Genomic DNA, 25563 nt, shown 5'->3' with positions numbered 1-25563 from the left:
TAGGATTTAACTGCTCAATGACATCAACAGCTGAATGATAAATAATCCTATAAATTGTGGAAAGCTAAAAAAATTTGGCCCGCGTGAACCTCACTGACATTTTATTTGGCCTGCCCAGTTATAAAGGTTGCTCAACCCCTGGTTTAAATGATATTGGTAACCCCCTTTTAGTGTGTTCCTAGACAATGTGAATTTGCTATAACAAAGTTTATATTTCAAAAAATTTCTTTAGGATGAGATGGTCAGAAAAGTAGCAGCAAAATGCAAGGTCTTAAGAAGGGGGTTTGGGAGTTATGACACAGTCAGACACAAATTCTCCAAGCAGTGTAGACAGGCAATGAGGTAAGCCCATGGTGTCCTATTCATGATTTATCACACATTTACTTATAGAGATAGAGAGGTGACAATTCCATTATATAAACAATTGGTCCTTCAGGTTGTCACAGACATTCTCTCAGATATGACAAACAAGCTAAACTTGCTACCTGGGAAACGCTGATGGAACTGATATTCGGGCGACACTCAAGTCAAGTGGACCCAATTTCGGCGAAGTCTGGACGGTCTATGACAGCCAAACAACTTCTCGAAAATCTGCTACCAATTCCTTAAATGCCGATCTCCAGGTAATTCTCCAGTGGGGGCAAAGGCAACTTAGTTGATTTCAATCCTTCTAAAACTCAGTCTTGTCTTATATCTCGCAAAAAGGATTCTTCTGCTCCTATGCTTATCTTTGGTGACACTCCGATTTCTAGGCAAAATGATATATCTCTTTTGGGGATTACCCTGACTTCTAATCTCTCTTGGTACAAGCACATTACAAATAATGTGCTGGATAGACACCTATGTGAAGTCAAACAGGTAGTTTATTATATTTTATTATTTATCTATTGTTATTTTTAATGCAAAAAAAATAACATTTCTTTCTTTATAAGATGCTTGCAGGACTACCTTGTCCTTTAATCCATTTTTGTATACAGCAGGATTTAAAATGCATAGACAGTGCAATGGTCGTAATTCTTACAGCATAATAAACTTGCCTTTGTAACAAGTTGTGAAGGCAAGCCAGGTATTGCACTATTTTCAAACAGATAGCTTCTTCAAAGGGCTAATTGACCATTTGTTTAAAAGATTAGCCTGTTTTAGGACTAACTGGTGTCTTTCATCAGATGGTAGGTGGTGTCCAATGACAGCACACAAGCAGTTTATAGTCATAACACAGCTAAAGCTATCTGGTGAAAGTAGCGTGATACCAGGGCAACTTACTAGAGAGTCAAGGCGTTCTGCTGTGAGGATTAAGAATATTATATTATCCATGCAGTTTAAATCCTGCTGCTCACAAAAACAAATGAAAGAACAAGACAGTCATTATAAATGTTTATAAATATGTTCAGACATCTGTACTCAACACATTGAAATGTGCTTCTCTAAAACCACTGGGTGTACCTCTCAAAAAGCTGGAAAATTTTGAAATCTGGCACCTCTCAATCCCCAAGGATGTCAGATTTTAGAGTATACTGTACTGAAATTATGAAGTGTGCAGCTACAGAGAAGTAGTACTAGGTAGAGCACCCACTGAATGATAAGTGTACATTTGTAATGTGCCTATTCACTGTCACCACCTCACTGTTAGTGCTGGGGGGGGGGGGGGGTGCATGTGTGTAAGATTGTCTCTTGAACAAAAATAATATCACATACATAGTTTCATTGTTAATGCATTACAAACTGCCAGGACAAACTTCAACTCTTAAGCAGATGATTGGAAGTTGTTTGTCATCTCTGATAATACAAAAAGCATTAAAGAAATAAATCAAAATACTGCTGCACAAATTAATCAACTAGTTTGACTATTTAGAGTTGGCAGGGCTCCAACTAAATCAAAAATAGTCCTCCCAAATATCTATCACCAAGAAGTGTGTGGGGGGGGGATGATATTCCAGCTCTAATAAATGGCAATAAAGTCACAAAGTTTCACCCCACATGGATCTTGGGCTCACTCGGGATGAAAACCTTACTTTCCAGGACCATTTCATCTATACTAAAAAGAAAACATATGCTGCTTTCTGGGCAATCTGCCAGGAGCTTGTTCCTTGCCAAAATACATTATGCAAATAATGTATTTTCTCATTTGCAAATATATTGAAAGTACCTCACACCCATCGCTTTATATGCATCTGAGTTATGGTCCTCAGCCCCAACAAATATTGTAAAGAAATTCCTGGCAATTGAATATTGGGTTCTGAGGTGGCTGAACAGGATCCATGGAAAAACCACCCACCATGTCTAGATCTATACTACATGTGAACATGACACCATGGAAAAATCTAAATTATGGGGGGGGGGGAACCTCATGACTCTTACCAAACTATTAACTAATAGGATTGATTCTCCCAATGTGCAAGAAATCATTTTGGCTTCAAGTATCCATCCAAGAGAGTGATTCTTACCAACCTCATCTGCCTTAGAGACATATTCCCAACAAACATTATTAAACATTTCAACAATTTGCAAATTGACCCCAACAAACTTTTGGATGACAAGAAATATAGGAATAATATCCTGTAAGATTTGCATAGATGCACCGACCTCCAGTGAATCCTGACTAACACATTCAAGCTAATCCATCTTCCAGTCCACACGCCACCTAAAGATGCATAAAATCAGGAATTACTGTATTTGAAGACTTTGGCTGTCTTTTAATAGATTGTAAACTGATATTGTAAACTTTATTTATCCTCCTGTGTATGCACGTTCAAACCTGTTTTCTTCCTCTTGTAAATATATATACTTATATTATGCCAACTCCAGGCAAGTGCATTGTCAAACATTATTAATCGTCCCTTTTAATATAAGTGTTTTTCACTATGTACACCCTCCTAGCCAACCAGCTGTACAGGGGGTGAAATCATGCTTAATAAACTGAATAACAATAATAATAGACAAATCATATGGTACAGATGGAAAAATTTCCACATCAGGAAAACAACCTAGACAAAACTCTCCCCATTTTGTATAAATGGTGTAGGGTGGTTAGTGCACATTAAGTTGTATGGGGGTTCTCTAGGTTTTGAAGATGAACTACCCACTGCAACTGATAGCCATATCCCAACTGTATAAGGGATTGAGGAGAGGGTCTGTGTAATGAGAGAGGAATTAGTAACCTACCAAGGCAGGTGAGTCCCATTTAATTCCTCACAACTGCATAATCAGTTGTGAGGAATTAAATCTACCTTATATGCCTTTTAATTTCTTAAAGAAATTAAAAGGCAGATTAACTCTATATAGGTTGAAGTGCTTAGATTTTCACCATTCTAAACTAGTACAAAAAAATGTATTATGAACGAAAAAAAAAAAAAAATGTTACATACCTGCTTTATTAGTGTAAAATGTCATATCTGCTGAATCTAACTCAATGGCTTTATCATAACACTGCAAAGCAGTTACAAAATCTTTGTTTTTGTAGGCATCATTTCCCTTTTCTTTTTCTTTTATAGCCTAAATAATATAATTAAAAATATTATAAAAGTGATTAATATTTGTAAAATAATAAGAAGTTTACCTCAATATAATACATAGAACACTTCCGTATGATACTTTCCAGCAATTAAAACGAAAAAATCGAAAATCTTAACATTACAGTAAAAAATAATTAACAATCAATTGAACACAATTGAAAATAATTAAAAATCAATCTAATGCAATTAAAAATTAAATTAATTAAAAGAAATTTAACAAAAAAATTGCAAAATGATTTTCCTTCCTCCTCAAATAAATAAAAAGAAATATATAAAGAAATGTAGGAAGGAAAATCGTTTTACAATTTTTTCATTAAATTTCTTTTAATTTATTTAGGAAGGAAAATTGCTTTGCAATTTTCTTTTAATTAATTTTTAATTGTATTAGATTGATTTTTAATTGTGTTCAATTGATTGTTAATTATTTTTTACTGTAATGTAAGATTTTCTCATTTTAATTGCTGGAGAGTATCATACGGAAGTGTTCTACATATTATATTGAGGTAAACTTCTCTTATTATTTTACAAATATTAATATCAATGTAGAACGTATTGGGCATTACAGCTCTGGTTCATACCATCAAAAGTGATTAATACAATTATTTTCTGGCTTTCCTAAAACTTAAACTTAAATAGATAATTTATAAGTACATACAATACAGCTGTATTTATCTGTCATAGTTAAAATTTTGATACAGGAAAAATCATAAAGAACAAAATGTGTGATAAGTTCTTGAGATAACCCATTATGGGAGGCACAAAACTTAAATATATATATTCAAAAATATAAATTACATAAATTATAGGGGAAGAAAATAAAAGGGGGGAGAAGAAAAACTCATCACAATTCAGAAGGGAGGTGTGAATGATGAAGCATATGCCACATAACCAACATTTGAGACCAAAAGAGCTAGAATTTATTCAAAGAAATCTGATGCATACAGATTCACTTCTGTTTTCTTTATTTTATTATAAAGATGTACACAAATTGTTATTTAGTTAAATTAAATAAGATTTAGAAAATAAGGAAAAATAGGTTTTCCTTTTTACCAATTTGTAAAAGAAAAAAAATTCTCAATTCTGAAATGGGAAAAACAAAGATAGTGAAGGTAAGAGAAGAGAAATCCCATTCTTCAACCACAGTCAGTTATTAATTCAAACCTATTTATCAAAATATTATGGGTTTTCCTTTTTCCTGATTTTGAACTTGGCATACCAAAGTTAGGGAAGCTAATATTAGAATAGAAATCCATTTCCACAACCTTCAGTTTGCAAGCATATGTGGGTGATTCAAATTTATCAAAGATTTTGTTCAGCTTGTATCATTTATGGATTCTTAAATTTCAATGTAATGTTCAAATGACCAAGGAAATTCCAACTTACCAAAAACAAATATGAACATAATGAACTTATCTGCACCATTCTCTTCAAAATAAAGTTATTTGCTAATCCTTGGAATAGATAAAATCCTTTATCACTAATGTTGCATAAGTCTGATGAACTAAGTAACAGCTTTCCATATTATCCACACAGAAGAAATTTTCCCAGTTTGAATTCACTAAGGATTTTCAACGTGCAGAAATTCCACCAATATAGAACTGTCAATGTTCAACATTTTCAGCAGTTTAACAAGACTTACAAACATTTACAATCACTGCAAAAAGTTACACTTTTGCAAGCAAATTTTATCTAATGCTTAATAACTTTTACTCAAATTTGGGTTGAATTTGAAAGTGTCTGCAATTCTGCCCAGACACGATAGGAGGGAGTATATGATGAGAGCCTTTTCGATCAATTCAGCCCAGGAAAGATTGTGCAAGGCTGAAGGGGTAGAATTTTTTTCAGCCTGGTCTGTACTTGTTAATAGGAGAGACTGCTTCTACAGGGATGGGATACACTTAAATAGAAAGGGTGCAAGAATATTTGCTGATGCTATCGAGGCAGTGTTAGGTGGGTCGGAAAACTGCTAGCTTGGGGGGGGGATACAAGGACTAATAGTTTAACAGCAGCCGTAGGCAGAGGTGAAGGTGATTCTTGCACAACTTCTATTAGAATAAGTAGCGACCTGGAGCGAGGGGCGTTGGGGGTTTCAGGGACGGATGTCAGTCATCGTGAAATAGGTGGGTATATGGGATGTGTTAGGGTAACTAGGAATAGGTGCATGTATACCAATGCTAGAAGTATAGTAAATAAATTTGATGAATTTGAAGTGTTGGTCAAGGCATCAAAGGTGGATATTGTTGAGATGTAGCGGAGACGTGGTGTCACCCAGATATAAGGAATGCAGAACTGGAATTTGGGGAGTACAATGTGTACAGAAAGGATAGACAGGATAGGAAGGGAGGAGGTGTTATGCTGTTAATTAAGAAAAACATAAAATCAAAAGAAGTGCACCCAGTTGATATAGATGAACAGTGCACTGTTGAGTCAGTTTGGTGTGACATAAACACTGCGAAAGCAAAAATAAGAGTAGGAGTGTGTTATAGGCCTAATGACTCGAATGAGTACAACGAACAATTGTACAGAGAAATAGAGTGGCTAGTAAATCAGAATGTCTTATAATGGGTGATTTTAACTTCCCAGATATTGACTGGAACTTGTGGGTTGGTCACTCACACACTAGTAAGAGTTTTGTGGATTTATTGGATGACTGTTTTCTGCAGCAGCATGTTCGAGAGGCAACCAGAGAGGGTAATACTCTTGATCTGGTTATCAGCAGTGATCATTCATGTATTAAGAATTTGCAGATAAAGGAACTACTAGGTGGCAGTGATCACAGTGTACTGATGTGGGATTTACTTAAAGATATAATTACCATCAGGGGTAAAGGAAAGGGTTTTTGCTTCCATAAAGGTGAGTACAGTGGTCTCAGACAGTTTTTAAATTCTGTACAGTGGGATCAACTGACGATGTTACCAACAGTAAATTCTAAGTGGGAAGCATTCAAGGAATTAATCGTGGATGCTATTAAAGTTTAATACCTATTAAGAAATATTGTTCAGGTTTATGCCTAAATGGTTATCAAATGAACTAATGAGACTCGTATACTTTATATGCATGGGATGCATATAAATTATCAAGCAACTCAGAAGCCTATGGCAGATATAAGCTAGTCTGTAATCAGGTCACAAAGGAGGTTAGGCAGATTACGAGAAATCCTTGGCAAAAGATGCTAAGAAAAACAGCAAGGATTTCTTTACTTATATAAACTCTAAAAGGAAGGGGATGAGTCTGATTGGTCCACTTTACATCGATGGTTCGACTGTTGATGATCCTGCTCAGATAGCAAACAAACTGAATGAGTATTTTGCATCTACATTCACACGTGAGGAATTATTAAGGTTTGAAAATGGCAGAAGGTTATCAAATGGTAGCAGGATACTTAATGATCTTGGAATAACTGAAAGCAAAGTGGAAGAGAAATTGTTGAAGTTAAACATAAGAAAAGCATCTGGGATCTATCCAGTTATATTAAAGGAGGCGGCAAAGCAACTAAGCAAACCCTTAGCCATAATTATGAGAGCATCCTTGGACTCAGGGGAGGTTCCCACAGACTGGCGATGTGCAAATGTATCCCCAGTTCACAAAGGGGGACACAAGTAATTACAGACCAGTTAGTTTAACTTCTGTTCCGGGTAAAATAATGGAGTCACTGGTTAAAGATGCATTGCAGCATCATCTAGACAAGACTGCGGCAATAATTCAGACACAGCATGGGTTTGTTAAGGGAAAGTCTTGTCTGACAAATTTGATTGGTTATTATGATGTGGTTACAAAGGAACTGGATGCAAAAAATAATTTTGATATCATATATTTGGATTTTAAGAAAGCTTTTGACACTGTTGCACATGGAAGACTATTGTACAAATTGGAGCAGAATGGTATTAAGGGTAAGTTGCTACAATGGATAAAAGGATGGTTAAGTGGGAGAAGACAGAGGGTGGTAATCAATGGGTGCTGCTCTTCTTGGACTAATGTTATTAGTGGAGTCCCATAGGGTTCGGTGGTAGGTCCACTGTTGTTTTGTATATTTATCAATGATATTGATGAAGGTATATCAGGCTTAATGTCGAAATTTGCAGATGATACAAAGGTTGGCAGGGTTGTTAATGACAGTAATGGCAGTGTGCTACTGCAACAGGATCTGGATAATTTGGGCAGATGGGCTAAGAAGTGGCAACTGAAGTTTAACCTTGACAAATGCAAAGTACTGCATATAGGTAGAAGTAACCCCAGAGAAACGTAACAACTGTGTGGTACTACACTTAAGGTGGTAGAAAATGAAAAAGACCTGGGAGTAATTGTGCAGTCAGATATGAAGTTTTCTGAGCAATGCAGACAAGCTGCCAGGGCAGGTCATGGAGTTTTGTCAATGATATATAGGAATTTTGCTAGCAGGGAAAAGGAGGTGATTGTCCCTCTGTATAAGGCAATGGTCAGGCCATGCCTTGAGTACTGCGTACAGGTCTGGAGTCTCGTAATCTGAACAAGTGGAAGGATCCCATCAGAATTCAGCATGCTCAACAAGATTGGTGAGGAGAATGAAGGGATCCTCTTACCAAGAGAGGCTTAAGTTCTGCAAATTGCAGTAGATGGAGACTAGGCACCTGCACGGTGATCTGATTGAGATGTATAAGGCCTTGAATGGGTTGAGCCCGCTGAATTCTGATGGGATCCTTCCACTTGTTCAGATTACGAACCTAAGGGGGCATAAATTCAAATTAAGAAAAGACAGATGTAGAATAGATGTGCGGAAATTTGCCTTTAGCCAGCGGGTGGTTAATTGCTGGAACAAACTTCCATCTGTCGTTCTGGAAGTTGATAGGTTGAATAAATTTAAGGAGGAACTGGACAGGCATTTGGAGTGAATGGTGTGATTTTTTTTTTTTTTTTGGCTGATGCTACATAAGCTCATACACTTGCTTTCTTGCATCACATGCCACTACTACTTTGTCAATACCATCAAACAACACACCTGCTCACTGTAATATTTCTTAAGCAAATTTTAGACAAATTCTGCTTTCGAGGTTCCTAATAAATTACTGAAAACAAGCACATCTTTTAACAGCTGCTTTTGTAGAACACTGCAGGGATCACTTATTTTCTGTTTGATGCAAACAAATGTTCTCTCTAATACTCATTACTCAGGACATCTATGCTATATACTCACCAAATGCCAAATATGACCAGTGCTCACTCATCAAAATAAGTGTGGCACAAGAGCTTACAATATGCTTACATTGCAATATATACAACTGCTAAATAAATTCAATTTATCTAACGAAGTACCAAGAAACATTTAATAAAGTACAGCAAACATTTTACTAAAACAGCAGAAGTTACTAATAAATTGAAAACTCAGTATAATGCTTACCCACATAATAAAGTCCCCTTAACCTCTCTACGTGATGACCAAATTAGCTGCTCTTATTATCTGAAATGGGGGAAGTTCGACACATGGGTTCACTGTCTTAATTCCTTTAGCCAGTGAACTGTTAATTACTGGAATAAAGCTGAGTACCAAGAGTTCGGGAAATTCAAAGTTGATCCATATATGTACACACACACACACACACACACACACACACACACACACACACACACACACACACACACACACACACACACACACACACACACACACACACACACACGGTGTCTCAAAAATATTGGTACAAACGTTTAGGGGAGGTAGGTAACATCTAAAGGAATGTGAATTGCATAGGAACCCATAACCGGAAACGTCACCGTAAGAGTCAGTAGACGGCGCTGTTCATCAGTTCGCGCGAGAGAAATTTTCTAGTTTACTCATTCAAGTAATAGCCACCGCACGAAGAGTATGCATCGATATATGAACTGTGAGCTGGCAGACATGCACCTAGTGTATGGATTAGCAGAGGGCAATGGACGAGCCGCTCAACGAATTTATGGAGAACGCTTCCCAGGCAGACATGTACTGGACTACCATTTGTTTGCGCATGTGCATCAAAATTTGTGCGATTATGGGTCATTTAGAGGTAACAGGAGTAGTGCGGGCAGACCATGTTCAACGTGAACTCCCGCCACGGAAGAAAGTGTGTTAAATGCCGTCCAGAATAATCCTACTACCAGCACACGTGCCGTTGCCTCAGGAGTGTCTTGTTGCAATGTACAGCATGTCTGGCACGACGATTCCTTACACCCCTTTCATCTCCAAAGGGTTCAGTTACTGCTCCCCCAAGATCATCCTACACGTGTGGCTTTTGTGCAGTGGTTTCTCCAAGAAAGTGTCCAACAAGACTTGAATTTTTCAGCCTATGTTTTGATCACGGATGAGGCTTATTCAATCAGCACAATGCTCATGTGTGGGCTCACGACAACCCACACGGTGTGTGCCCCCATGCGGCACAACATCGCTTCACAATAAATGTGTGGGCAGGTATGGTCGGTGACTGCTTAGTCGGCCCATACCTGTCACCATCCCACATGAACTCCGCTAAATATCGGCCGCACGAACTCCGCTAAATATCGGATCTTTCTTGAACAAGTTCTACCAGGGTTACTTGACGATGTTCCAGCAAATGTGAGACGCACCATTTGGTTTCAACATGATGGGGTGCCTGCCCATTATGGAAGGTGTGTTCGTGACCATTTGAACAGGCGTTTTGGGTGTCGATGGATTGGCCGTGGTGGACCCGTTGCCTGGCCCCCACGCTCACCTGATTTATCGAGCCTTGATTTCTTTCTGTGGGGGGCTCTCAAATCTATCGTGTATGAATTGCCTGTGGAGACGGAAATGGATCTCTTGGCGAGACTCATCTGCACTGCTGCTACTGTCAAAAGAACTCCAGGTGTGTTCAACCATGTCCGCCAATCCATGCTGCGTCGGTGTCACGCACGCATCACATCCCATGGTGGTACATTCAATCATCTGTCGTAACATCATGAAATGCATCCATCTCGTACTCCATTGTCAATATTATGTCAAATAAATGTTTGCCACTAATTACTGTCTTGTGTCATTTCCGCTTCTTGTGCCTCTGCTACTACTTTCCCGTGATGTTTCCAGTTATGGGTTCCTATGCGATTCACATTCCTTTAGATGTTACCTACCTCCCCTAAACGGTTGTACCAATATTTTTGAGACACCCTGTATATATTTTTTTTTTTTTGTGTGTTTTTCTCCTGGCCTGTGGCTGTACTTGAATTTAAAGATAAGATATAAAACTTTTGAGAATTAGAAAGTAGATATTACACTTTAATTATGAGTCTTAAGAAACAAACCCTATTTCATATTAAAAATTTTAAACAGGTAATGAAACAAATTATTCTTATTTGTTTCATTTCCCATAAATATTTTGTCCTTTTAATTGCAACATCATTTCTTTCCATTAAAACTTTTCTTCTATTCTGAGATTTCTCCTAAAAAAATTCCATCATTAAGAATTTTAACAATTAACTTTTGTTTTAATTCTGGGATTAATTCAAGTCCTTCTCATGAAGGATTCTGAAATTCCTGTTGCTACACTAGCAAGCTTTGTTGCCTGCTTGAATGGTATACCCAATTTATTATTAGTATTTCTTCTTCAAAATGTTTAGTAACATGTGCAATGCACAGGACAATGAATTTAATCTCATGATGTGATTCCTCCTACTACACAAATTGAATAATCCTGGCACTTGGCCAGCAAGGTGACCAACTAAAGTGGGCACATAGTACCTACCTGATTATACCACAGTTTTGGATATAACACAAGTGTGATCATGTCACCTAAGAGGGCCATAAAAAAATAAAATAAAACCAACGTTATGGTGCTTCCATGTGCTACATTCTTCCTCCAAAGTAGCAGTATTACAGAAATGGGCATGTGTAATCCATCCCCATAATGCAATTCTACTGGGTTGAGATTAGCTCTAAAATGGCTACTGAATTAACTTATATCATGGATAATTAGTATTAGTATTAGTATTAGTAACGGCCGTATGGTGCAAGAAAGCCTATGGCTTATGCTGCACCAGCCAAAAAAAAAAAAAAAAAAAAAAATCCGAACAAAACAATGATAAAAACAAAAATTAAATAAATAAATAAATAATAATAATTAATAAATAAATAAAATAAAATGAAATTAAAAATTAAATAAAAAGGAAATTAATCCTATCATCATATGCGCTTCCCTTACCCGAAAGTACTATCCAGATGACCTTTGAATTTCCCCAAACTGTCGGCCTCTACCACCCATGAAGGCAACTTATTCCAGTAATTTATAACTCGCTGGCTAAAATAAAACTTCCTGCAGTCCAATCTAAACATTTCCCCGCGTAACTTGAATTTATGTCCCCTAGTTCTAGCATCATTTATAATCTTGAAAATTTTGTCCTCATTCATTTTACTGATGCCTCTCAGAGCCTTAAACACCTCAATCAAATCTCCTCTAAGGTGTCTAGTTTCCAAACTCTGCAACCCACATATTCGAAGTCTTTCTTCATAAGGACGCCCTTTTGCCGATCTCACCAGGCGAGTTACCCTTCTTTGCACCCTTTCAAGAAGCTCGATGTCTTTCTTTAGGTGCGGTCTCCATACTTGAACACAGTATTCCAAGTGTGGTCTAACATAGGCCTTATATAATGGGATTATCACGTCCCTATCTCTACTTGCAAAAGTTCGATAGATCATCGATAGGACACCATGGGCCTTCCTTGCAACCTGTTTACAATGCTCAGAGAATTTCATGTCTGACCGTATCGTAACACCCAAGTCCCTTTCCTCCAGTACTGGGTTTAGTTGAACTCCACCAAGTGAATAAGTTATTTTGGGATTACTGTTTCCCAGGTGTAATACCTTACACTTTGTTGGATTAAAGCACAGCTGCCATTTTTCTGACCATTCCTGAAGTCTATCTAGGTCTCTCTGAAGAAGCTCAGCTTGACAGTGATCATTAACTACTCTACCAATTTTAACATCATCTGCAAATTTAGACATCACGCCCTCTATCCCTTCATCAATGTCGTTTATGAAAATTAAAAACAACAGTGGTCCTAATACTGATCCTTGGGGAACCCCACTTCTTACATCAACCCAATCTGAGGAATAGCCATTTATCACAACCCTCTGCCTCCTGCCCTGAAGCCATCCTTCTATCCATCTAAGGATTTTCCCAGTGATTCCAACCTGTTCCAACTTATAAAGCAACCGCTCATGTGGGACTGAGTCAAAAGCTTTGCTGAAATCTAAATAAACAATGTCGAAATTATTCCCTAAATCCAGCTCGTGAGTGACCCTTTCGAAATAGCGAACCAGATTTGTTAAACATGATTTTCCCTTTACAAAACCATGCTGAGTATCCTTGAGAATTTCAATTCGATCCAAATGATCCTGAATTCCACCCTTGATCAATGCCTCCATGATTTTCCCTACTACTGAAGTCAGACTGACAGGTCGATAATTTCCCACTTCACTTTTAGAGCCACCCTTATGTATGGGAGATACACTTGCACTTTTCCAATCCAAGGGAATCTCCCCAGAGTCTAGTGATGCTCGCATAACCAGCCTCAGTGGTTCAATGCACTCGCTTGCCGCCTCTCTCAAGATTATAGGGTATATTCCATCAACTCCAGGAGCCTTACTAGTCTGTAGGCTTGAAAGTTTTTTCATTAAATAATCTTGCGAAATTTCAATATCATTAACTACATATTTTTTAACTTCGCTCCCACAATTTCCCATTGCCACAAAAGTCTTTTCATTTGTACATATCGATGCAAAATAACTGTTGAGTTCATCTGCAACGGCAGCTGGTGTATTTATTACTATCCCCTTTCCCTTACGTAAAGGTCCGATCTGGTTTGTCCTGCTCTTCTTGGCATTTATATATGTGAAGAATTCTTTATCCCCCCTCTTTGCTCTGTTTGCTAGTGATTTCTCATAAACTGCCTTTGCCTGTCGAACCTTTTCTGTGGCTCTATTACACATCACCTTGTAGCTGTTATAGGCTTCAGTACTTTTTATTGCTCTGTAACGTTTCCATGCCACCTTTTTCTGCTCAAGTAATGTGGCAACTTCACTATTCATCCAACTTGGAACCCTTCTCGTGGAGTATTTTTTTAATGGTATATACGCATTCAAGGCATCTGTGATTAATGTTTTAAAAGCGTACCACAGTTCAATTGTATTCATTCTCTGCGCGATATCTACCCAGTTAATAGAGGCCATGTAGTACCTTAAGGCATCGTAATTTCCTTTTCTGAAATTAAAACCCATTCCTTTGCCTTTTACTTCTGCTACCTCTCTCGTCATCATCCACCGTAGAACTCCGTGGTCACTTCCTGCTACTGGTTCCTCTACTGTCAGCCCTGTTATGTCATCTGATTCATGTGTGATGATGAGGTCTAGGATATTCTTTTCTCTAGTACTTTCCCTGACATGTTGATACAAATAACAGTCATCTAGTTGATTTAAAAATTTTGTTCCCCATGTCGAGTTTCCTTCCCATTTACTCCAATCAATTAGAGGCAAATTGAAATCACCCATAATAAGGCATTGACGCTTACTTGCCCATTCCATTTGCATGTAGAGGCTTTTGTCATAGTCTTCACAATCACCTGGTCTGTAGATTACGCCTACTCGCATTGTACCTTTGTTTCCAACTATCTCACACCATACAGACTCTATACTAGCATGTGAAATGTCTGAATCTGGGAAAGCTATCGTCGCACTCAGGCTGCTTCTGATAAGAAGCATTACCCCACCACCCCTCCTATCTACTCTATCCTTCCTAAATACATTATACAAGCCGTACTGAAACTCATCATCCCCAATTTCCGGGTGGCACCACGTCTCCGTAAGCCCTATTATGTCCGCGTTACTTGTTTTAACCAGCAGTTCGAATTCGCTCATTTTATTGACGACACTTCTAACGTTACTGTATAAACAATTAAGATTTACTGTTCTTGTATATTTAACAACCCTAACACAACCCTTGAAGTTTTTTAGGCTCTCTTCCCTGATATTAGCTACCTGCTCACATGAAACGTCTTTGCCCCCAGAACATCTAGATAATACGTCCAGTTGGGGTAACAGATAAGAACTCTTAAGGTATGTGCAAGAGTTACATTGACCAATATTATCAGATAAACGCATGTCAGTATTACCCACATCCCCCCTAACTAGCAGTTTCCCTGAGCCTTTAAGGTATCCTCAATAATACTGGCAAAAACTTTTGCACCACCTTTGTTTAAGTGTATCCCGTCTCTACAAAACAAATTCCTTCTACCTACAAGTGTGGGCCATGCTGATAGAAATTTACCCCCTAAAGCCTTGCAGATTCCTTCAAGTCTTGAGTTAATCCACAAGGCTCTTAACATATAATCCCTCCTATCGTGTCTGGGCAGAATTGCAGACACATAGACATTATGGCCTAGCTCGCGACATTTCCTCAGCATGGTCCTGTATTTTTCCAACAAATCGTCAGATCGTGTACGTTTAATATCGTTTGTGCCCACATGAATAATAATATTTTCTTTACCCCCTTTAAAATCTGACAGTCTGTTGGTGACATCATCAATAGTTGCTCCCGGCAGACATACCCTGGTTCTGCTCCACCTATCTTTATTACAAAAAATATTCCCCGTTTCCCTGACAATGGAGTCTCCTAATAAAACAATGTCCTTTCTAACCAGGGTAGTTTGCACTTGGTTTTTCTGTTTTGAGGCTCGAATCGGGTGTGCATCACTTGGTAGATTGCTGGAGTTTTGAGTCCCTGACGAGCTCCCAGAAGCATTATTTTCGAGGGCAAGCACTCATTTTTTCAGGGACTCAAATTGTTCCATCAGTGCACCAAATTGTAATTTAAGATCGGTGCACTCCTTACATCGATCACAAAGAAAAGAATCCCCAGGTGAGGTAGGATTAGTCACCAGGTCGACCTTGGAAAACATTCCACAGGTTCCACAACGGATTAAATCATGACTCACCCGTAAATCGCCATCTGCTATTTCCGTGTGACTCACGATACCCTGTGACGTGTTTAAGGCAGATCTCGTAACAACCATTATAAAATTAAATAAATATCAATGAAAGTAACTTTAAAAAATTATATCTATAATATTATTAAAATCAAACAGTTACAGTAAAACCTATAACAAAATAATCCAACAATATTTAAATAAATCAAATATTTAAAAGCACTATCCAAAAGTAAACCACTTAACTGAGGAGCCCTGTCTAAGCGCGTCCGCTCACCTCGAATGCCAACGTACTAATAAACGCTAAAGTCACAATTTTTGCTTTGTAACAGAGTAGTATTGCGTTGGAAGGTTTAGAGTTGTTCCATAAAATTAGTACAGCATAATATATATGTTATCCAGCATCTAAGGGTATGACTTGACATTCATAGTTCCGTGCACTTCAGTTGGGAACAACACATTCTTATTAGGAGCACTCAGCAGGCTTTCTCTTGACCCAAATACATCCACCTGACTGGAAAAGCATATATCACATCTCATCACGCCATAATACTGCTTTACACTGATCCACAGTCCAGCTTTGGTGTTTCATGAACCAAATCAACCAGCATTGTACACTGGATTTGATGATGATAAAAAAAAAAAAAAAAAACTCTGAGAGCTGTGGTAATACTTATAGGATTTCTTTTGGATTCTTGCACCTCCAAAGTTTGTTTGTTATTTGGTTTTTAGGAGCATTAGCAACTAAGGCCATATTGCTCCGGGGATATGCAGTGGTCATTCCCTGACCTTTCCGCATCCTACATATTTGGTGGTCATGGGCTCGAACCCCAGTCTAATCAAGAAGCGTGTGTTACGCACTGCTGCTCCTGCCCACCTGGCTACAGAAGCGCCACCTCCAAAGTGCCTGCAAGGCTAGATGGAGCAATAACATTACCAGTTTTTGCATTGGTCACTGCCAATAATGATTCGGAGTCTAACTGGCCATTTCTTCAGTAGAGGTTCATCTTTCAACTTTCATTAAGGAAGGAAACTGCTAACAACAGACATGGGGATGTTTAACTGCAACTGTAGCATAATAGCAATTAATTATTAATAGCACTTAATTATATTGCAACAACATATTCTGAGGAATGTGACGGTTGAATGCCATTACCAGTAGGGCATTCAACATTTACACCACATATGAGCAGCCCGCGGGCCGCATCCTGTCCTCTACTTCTTTTGATTCAGCCCTAATCTATTTCAGTGAAGTTTGTCTGATTCGTGGTGGGAGAAAAGATGGTGTGTTCTACCAACTCACATCAAGCTGATGTCATATTCACTTGCGCAAAACATACCATATTTTCTCCAGCCAAGATCTCTTTCTCACTTTGACTAGCGGCGTGTGAACGTGTTACAACATGTCAGTTCGGTGCCTGCTTTGATGTTCTGTTCTGTTCTGTTCAGTGCCTGCAGTGTAGAAAACAGTTTGTTTGACAGTTCTGAATATCGCTTATAAATTTGGGACAATGTCAGAGGTTATGTCAAAAAGAGAAAAGTAGATGCAGTGAATCATCAATTTCAAGATAACTGATGGAGGATTATTTTATTCTGAATAAAGGATTTCCTGTATGTTTGCTGTGCAAGGAATCCGTATCTGTCAACAAAGAATACAACTTGAAGAGACACTTTACTTAGAGACATGTGGATCACCAAAAAATTGATGGACAACTACGAAAAGATGAAATACAGAAGTTGAAGAAGAACTTGGATACGCAGCAGCAGCAAATGTTCAACAATCAAAGAACGCAGCACCACAGCATTGTCAAAGCCAGCTTTGTGGTAAGCGAAAAAAATCGCTAAGCATTCTACGTCATTTGGTGAAGGAGAATTTATCAAAGAATGTCTGCTGGATGTTGCAAGTATAATATGTCCTGAAAAGAAAAAAGACTGAGAATATTTGCTTGTCGAGATATACTGTTGTCCGACGGATAGAAATTATGGCTGATGATATCAAAAAAAGTTTAAAAGAGAAGACTGCTAGATTGAAAGCATTTTCAATTGCTTTGGATGACAGCACCGATGCCTCCGATACAGCACAACTAGCAATATTTCTTCGAGGAGTTGATGCGGATTTCAACATCACAGAAGAATTATTGGTGCTTAGGCCGTTAAAAGGAACAACTACTGGCGAAGATATATTTGAAACAGTCTTCGAGAGATTTGGGCTTAAATGGAGTTCACTATCTGGCATATGCACTGATGGAGCCCCTGCAATGGTTGGTGCACAGAAGGGATTTATTGGAATATTTCATGAAAGAGCAATAGAACTACAGATCCATCAGGAAAATTTAACAAATTTTCACTGCATTATCCACCAACAAAACCTGTGTGCAAAATCGATTAAATTCACAAATGTTATGGAAGTTGTAGTAGCCAGTATTAACTTTATTAAGTCATGTGCACTTAATCACTGCCAATTTATGGAGTATTTGGCAGACCTATTTTCGGATTATGAAGATGTGTCTTATTATTGTGAAGTGAGGCGGTTGAGTAAAGGTAAAATGTTAAAACGATTTTATGATCTGAGACAAGACATTGCAGATTTTATGGACATTTCATGAACTGCATGGACATATCAAAGCTTTTTGTAATAAACTAAGATTGTTGGAAAGTCAGATAAGAGCTAAAAATTGTTATCATTTTCCTACTCTAGCAACTCATAAAAATATCTCTTATAATTGTTATGGAGAAGAACTGAAGGCCCTAATAGAGCAATCTGATACAAGGTTTGCCGACTTCCGAAACAAAAACTCCACATTCACCATATTTGCTCGTCCGATGGATGCTGATGTAAAATAATGTGCCAGAAAACTTACAGATGGAACTTATTGAGCTTCAGGTGGATTTAGTGCTAAAATCACAATTTAACAACATTGCTTTGATGGAAGGAAAATATACAAATTTACGTGCCTTTTCTAGAAAAATCATTTATCTTTTCGGCAGCACATGTGTGTGAACAGTTTTTTCGAGGATGAAATACAATAAATCAAAAATTCGGACAAGAATAATGGCCGAAAATTCTATGCGGTTATCCTTAAGTAATATTAACATCAATATTGATAGTCTCGTAATTCAAGTACAAGGCCAATCTTCACATTAAATTGTTATGTAGTTCATTATATTATAAAATTTATGTAGAGCTTTATACCAAAGCATTATATTATAAATAAATGAAACATGAAGTAGCAACTTGTTTTAATTCATTTAATATTAATTTATTTTATTTAATAATTTGGTCCAGCCATTGACTTGGAGACAGAATGATAATTTGGCCTCCGAACTAGGAAAGGTTGCCTATGCCTGATTTACACCCTCTGAAACTCCATTAACTATTTCTCACAACTTGCACTGATCATACTTATAAGATTTGTATATTTCCACTTCTGAATAAAAACAACTTACAAGAAATCATACAGCATAATTAAACTGATCCTACCCCTGCAAAAGAAGTTACTGTTATTACTAATAAGGAAAACAACCTGTGATCTTTCTTCTGACACTTCTACATCCATAGGTTCTTCTTTTTGCTTTTTAGCTTGTGATGATGAGTCAGATGAATTTGGCTTCTCATCCATTGTATCATCATCATCTTCACCATCAGTTGCTCTTTCAAGATCAAGTCCAAGCAGGACACTCAATGTTGTCAGCATTCGTGGGTCCTTTAAGTATTGCCTACAACAGATAAGTATCTTATAAGTACTTAGGTTAAATATATATATATCCATTTTTATTCATTATTCAAATGTTTCATGGTATTTTCTTACCACTTCTTCAGTTACTGCAAAGACAGTAACTAAGGGTTATGGAATTCTTAATTTTTTAATAGAATTAAAAGTTTTATGTTAATTTTTTATATAGTAAATAACAATAATACGCAACACATACCAGCTGTCTCTGCAATATCACCATCACAAAAGATCACAAGAATTTGTTAATTCGTTTATGGGTGAAACACATATTGTGGTTTACTTAATCTCATTACTAAAAGATAATCACTTAGACTCACTTCCACCAAACCACACCACAATAGTGTGATAGTTTGGTGGAAATGAGTCTAAGTGATTATCTTTTATAGTCTTGATCTCAGGGTTTACCTGTGCCTCGAGGGTATCCTTATTACGGGCACTGGCTTAATGAGTAATGGGAGAAGTTGATACAAATTTAAGGATATGTGACAAAAATAAAAATTGATTAAATTAAAATAAAATCGAAGACAAATTAAATACACTAAATTATATAATCTAAATAATATTGTTGGAAAAGTTACCAGTTAAGATCTGTTTCTAGGATGGTTGGTAGAAATTGATCTAGGTTTTAGTCAACTTCTTAGTTGGGGGGGGGGGGAACTATGTGGTTAAGAAGCTTAAACTTATTTTTAATTAAGGTTAGGAATCTATTCTTAAAGATGTGTATGTGGCTGAATTCCTTCACTGCAGTTAATTTTATCTGTGGCTCCTATTAAAAAGGCTTCTTTATAGAGTCTACAGTTATATCTGTCTGTGGCCAGTACTGATACTTCAGAAAATGTGCATTTGTGGTCCTCTGTCCATGTATAGAAAGATGGTTCTGAAATTGTTAATCTGCCTTTTCAACGTCTTTCTTGTGTTCTTTTACTCTGTCTATAAGTTTCCTCTTGCTTTGTCCTATGTAGCCTTTAGAGCAATCTCAACACTGTAGATGGTATGCAGGGTCTATTAAGTCAAGAATGTCTGAAATATCCAGGAGGTGGTGGTGTGTATCTGGTTGTCTCATTTGGTAGAGAATGGTCTTAGTCTCTTCTGATGGGACATTAATGAATATTTTATCAATGTCGAAGGAGACTAGAAGATCTTCCAAGTAATTAGATCGTCGTGTTTTCTAGATAGTTGAGTTTTTTTTTTTTTTTTTATTGTTCTAGGATTTGCAGGTAAGGCTGGTGTGATGGTTTTTACAAGACACTAGGCTACATTTCTCCTCTAACGTATTCCTGGAAGACATCTTAATGAGTGGTTCCCAAACTACTGAGATCTACGGACCCCTTCAAAAATCAAAAAACATTTGTGGACCCATATATATATATAAAAATATTTATTTAATTCAATAGATATAGCATAAAATGGAGGTGCATATCTGCAACCTACAAAGGACCCTATCAGCCTCTACATATAGCAAAGCCAATCAAAATCATAATAATTCCATATTTACAAAATACAAAATCTAAAAAACCAAAATACAGAAAAATACCAAATTTTAACAGTTATTATTGAAAAATGCTTACGTCGAAAGACACGTCATCACGGAGCTAGCACCTCTCAATATATGCCATCAATAACAACTTAAGCTATCTGTTTCTGCTAGTTATAAGCCAGCCTAACCATATTATGACATACTAAATATAGTATAAAGTTTAAATTAGATTATGTAAAGCTGAATTTTGAGTTGATATTAGTTCATACTATAATCAGTTATCTGAATTTACGTAATATGAAAATAAGGCACACTGGCAAAAACAACTGCTAGCCCAACAGATAGCCAAAATCTTAAACATTATTAAAATATATACACAAGTGTTTCTGTTTAAGAAAAATGAACAGGTGAATCTGTTGGTAGTGAAAAGCAAAGCAACGGCATAAAGCAATATCTAGGCGAAAGGAATAGGTGCAAGGATAGAAATAGGACCTCAATCTCCCTCAAATTGTTCTAATAGATTTTGAGGTATAAGATATTAGAGTTAGATAGTATATAGATAGCAAAGGCAAAGAAAATGAATGTAAACTACTTCGGAAAATTACCAGGGGAGTAAAGCCCTGTCCCTTAGCAGGGTTCCCGGTAATTCATTGTGTAAAGAAGCATGTACATATTATAATTAAACGAATTATGTTTCAGAAGTCAGGTTAAAATTAAAAGACAGAATAATTAAAATTGCATGTATCAAGTACCGAGTAACCATCTTAAAGAACAAAGCGATCCTTACCAATGCATCAGAACTTACAAAAAACGTGGATAGACCCAAGCTGCTGCATGAAATGAAAGAAATTTAAAAGCTCCCTCTACTGTCAAAGAAGATAACAGATCACTCTTCATCCAATTAAAAACAATGTGGACAGCAGCGACCTCTGAACAAAAATCAAATGCCGACAAAAAAAAAAAAAAAAAAAATTAAGCTACATAAACCACACCTGAAATTGAAACATAGGCAACAGAAACCAATGGTGAAAAAAGAAACCAATTACCATATAAAATGATGAAAAAACACCAATATTAATAATAAACATCAATACAAAATAATATAAATTTATTCATAATTAAAATTAAAATAAAAAATTAATTCCTTCCTATAGAACAACTATGGGTACAACTTTTTCAGAGTGTAAGACACAGATCAACAGTACTATGGGAAGTGCCTAATATGTACTTATATACATAAGCTAAAAAGAAGGCATCTCATTAGTATTTCCCAAACTTTTTAACCACTGTATGAGGGTTAATATTTTCACGCCATAATTTCATAGCTATAAAAACAGCTCTACATAGATGCTTAAATATAAATTTAAGAGGGAAACCATTTTTTCCTAAGCTTATTAATAAATTCTTTTAGTGAAACCAAAATATTTGAGACTATTGCATATTCTAATCAATCTTAATCCTTGCAATAAAATTATATTACTATGAATTCTATGGGAGATGTTTGTATGCCAATGTGTGAGGTTAACTGTCTCAAATTTAAAATCTCTACGTTTGTCGTATACATTCATTTCTACTTTCTTATTTGTAATTACAATATCTATATCTAGAAAAGTGGCTGCCAACATACTCTGTTTATTTGTATACTCAAGCTGCAATTCATAGGATAAAAAATAGCCATTTCCTGTAAAAAATTAGGCTCATTAATAGCAATAAGGTAATCGATATATCTATAAAGTATTGTACTTTTCCTAAATTTACTTTCACAGTGATGCAAATACAGATTGGCTACAATACACAAACTACACGCTCCCATAGTTATACCCCTATGCTGTCTATATACTGTACTACCACTGATGATATAGCAATTAAATTATCCCAGTAATGGTTATCACAAGATATAACCCTATTATATGCATTATAATATTCACTGAATACCTTTTTAAATTGTCATGTGATATATACAAGCGAAAAGATTTTTAAAGTCATACGTACCGATATGTCTAATATCTGTTGAATTGGTATTGAGGTAATCCAATACCATACTATTATTTAAAATAATCTTAGAATCGCCCACATTTTCTAATATAATTTTTAACAAAGATTCTAGCTTTTTATGTGGTATTTTTATATAACTATCTCTGCAAGAAGTTATAAACCTGAACGCAACAGGGGACTTATGAAATTTAGGGATCGAATGCACATATGGAAATTTAGTGTTAGAGTAGTTCAGTTTTAACCTTTTATTCACAGCAACCAGTCTCTTGCTGATAATATTACTCTGTTTCCTCTTTCCTGTAGGTTGCACTGTTGTTAAGCTTTTTAGTTAAAGTAGCAATATAACACTTTTTACAAATAATACCATAGTTGTTGGCTGCCTTATCAATGGTAGTGATAATAAATTTTGTATTTTGTAAATATGGAATTATGATTTTGATTGGCTTTGCTATATATAGAGGCTGATAGGGTCCTTTGTAGGTTGCAATATGCACCTCCATTTTATGCTATTATCTATTGAATTAAATAAATATTTGTATATTCTCAGGCATATGTAATGTTAAATCATCTCTGATGGAATTAATCTGTCCTGACCAGTAATATTCTGTTTTTAAATAAGTAAATATATTTTTTAAATTTTCCGTTGCAAACAATGCTGCGTTAATACTATTGTAGGATGAACAATTAAACATTATACACGCATTGATATTTTAGGCCAAGGTCCCGGATAGATTTTGGTTTGCAAGTAGTGGTAATATATATATATTTTTTTGGCTGGAAATATTACTGGTAAATAAGGCCTAACCAACTGGCTAGCAATAGTTGTACTAGCAGTTGTTGGAATGCCTATAGTTCCATGTCAACTATTAACATGGGATCAAGTTAACAAAAATATAAATGTATAGTTTGGAAAGCTTAGAGATTTGAAGAAGCAGGAGAGAAAAAACAAAGGAAATTATTAATATATATATATATATATATATATATATATATATATATATATATATGCTTCTCTGTGTGTCTATATGTATAAACATTAGGTTTTCTGAAAAACAATTCAAAGTTTTATGTTTAAAACAACTTTATTCTTATTTTTATATAAGGTAAACTGCAGTCATTATCAATCCACTGCAGGATGGAAGCCTCCTCAACAATTTATGTTGAGAAAAATGGACCATAATCTGCCACACTAGTCCACTGTGGGTTGGCAGACCGGCCATAATTAGCAGTCAAGGGCTTGAACCCCGATCTACTCAGAGCGTGTACCACTGCACTCCCACTCCTGACCACTTGGCTACAGAGAATATAATAACTTTATTCATCATCAGTTGGCTATACAGCAGGCCCCCGTTATAACGCGGTTCGCTTTACGCTGATTCGCTACAACGCTCTTCTTATATTATAACCCGTATCCGGCTATAACGCTGTCACAGATCACTATAACGCTCTTTTACAGATTGCATTTTTGGCATATTTAACGAAATCGTTTCATTTGATGAAGTCGATAGCTTGAAAATGAATAGCAAAACAGCATTAAAACATTTCCCACGCCGATTTGCAAAATTTTCCCACACTCAGTGAAATTTTCTCGCACGCTAATTTAATTGCAGTACAGTCACTTGTTACGTAGTTCCGAAATCAACATTTTAAAAAATGATCAAGTATATTGCTTGTAATATTTGCGTTATATGCATTTATCCGAAGTCTAGTCATCACTCAGTACAGTATTAGACATTGTGTGTAACAGACAGTTTACTTGAACATTGTATCATAATTAATGCAACTAACGCAGTTACATTTTCGAAGAGCTAATAATGACCAACAGGAATGAAAAAGCAACGTCTGGGCGCAGTACGAAAACTATAAATGTAAGAAAAAGATTGAATTTGAAAATTAAATTAGACGTTTTGAAGCGAATCGATTCCAGTCAACGACAAGCGGATGTGTGCCATAATTTAGGACTTGCAAGTTTAACTGTAAGAACAATTATAAAAAAATATAAAGAATTAATTTTAACAGCGGGAAAGATAGCTGTTCCACTGCAAGCAACTAGGGCTAGGCCAGCTATTAGGATTGAAATGGAAAGACTAATTTTATTGAAGATAATATTCCAATGCAGAATTCGGTTAAGTTAAATTTAAAAAAAAAAAAAAAAAAAGAGAGAGAGAGAGAGAAAAAGAAATTAGCCAATATGATGATCTGAAGAAAACAAGCCTAAAAAAAAAAAAAAAAATGTGGAACCATTTAAAACTGCTAAGGGCTGGTAGAATAGATTTAAAATCCAGGGGGAAGCCGCTAGTGCAGATCAAGAAGCCGAAAAAAAAGAACTTGTTAAAATTATTGAAGAGGGGTATTATGTGTTATACTTCTCAACAAATTTTAACATAGATGAAGCAGGACTTTTGTGGAAATGAATGCCTAAAAGAAGTTTAATATTGAAAGAAGAAAAAACATGCCTGGTTTCAAAGCGGCGAAGAATCGGTTGACTTTATTGTTGGGTGGTAACGCTGCGGGGGATTTAAAATTAATACCCCTTTTAGTTTATTTGGTTGAGGGCCAAAGTTCAACTCAAAATCCACACATTTTTCATGATTAAATTCATCAATTAAATTCATTATTTTAATTGGAATTTTAAGTTTACTTTTGATACGTTACCACATAACTGTAGTTACCACATAATTATATACATATGTAATGCAGAATATTTTATATATACAAATATTTGAATATTAAATATTTTGACCGACACTTGTGCTTCTTTTCACTACCGTTTATTATTGATTAGAAAATATCCTATGGCACAGACAGCAACTCACAAATACATATGTTACCTTATGGGAAAGCGGCGCTCGCTTAGCGTGGATTCACTTAGCGCTCTGTTTTTTCCGGAACGAATGATCAGCGTTAA

The 25563-nt window shown here is 36.3% G+C and overlaps 1 protein-coding gene across 1 annotated transcript in view; it reads right to left on the bottom strand.

The window, feature by feature from the left end:
- Positions 1–25563, bottom strand: part of Stip1 (Stress-induced phosphoprotein 1) — a 156717-nt gene that overhangs the window by 45239 nt on the left and 85915 nt on the right. The window contains exons 5-6 of the mRNA XM_090376776.1: positions 18974–19166; positions 3366–3492 (exon numbers count right to left, since the gene is read on the bottom strand). Of these exons, the coding sequence (XP_090232902.1) occupies positions 3366–3492; positions 18974–19166 (320 nt within the window). The remainder of the gene's footprint in view (positions 1–3365; positions 3493–18973; positions 19167–25563) is intronic.

This window comes from Mastigoproctus giganteus, chromosome 6 (genome assembly GCF_048544385.1).
Source record: "Mastigoproctus giganteus isolate SK-2022 chromosome 6, ASM4854438v1, whole genome shotgun sequence".
In the NCBI taxonomy this organism is placed as follows: Eukaryota; Metazoa; Arthropoda; class Arachnida; order Uropygi; family Thelyphonidae; genus Mastigoproctus; species Mastigoproctus giganteus.
This window is presented reverse-complemented; position numbering and strand designations above follow the sequence as displayed.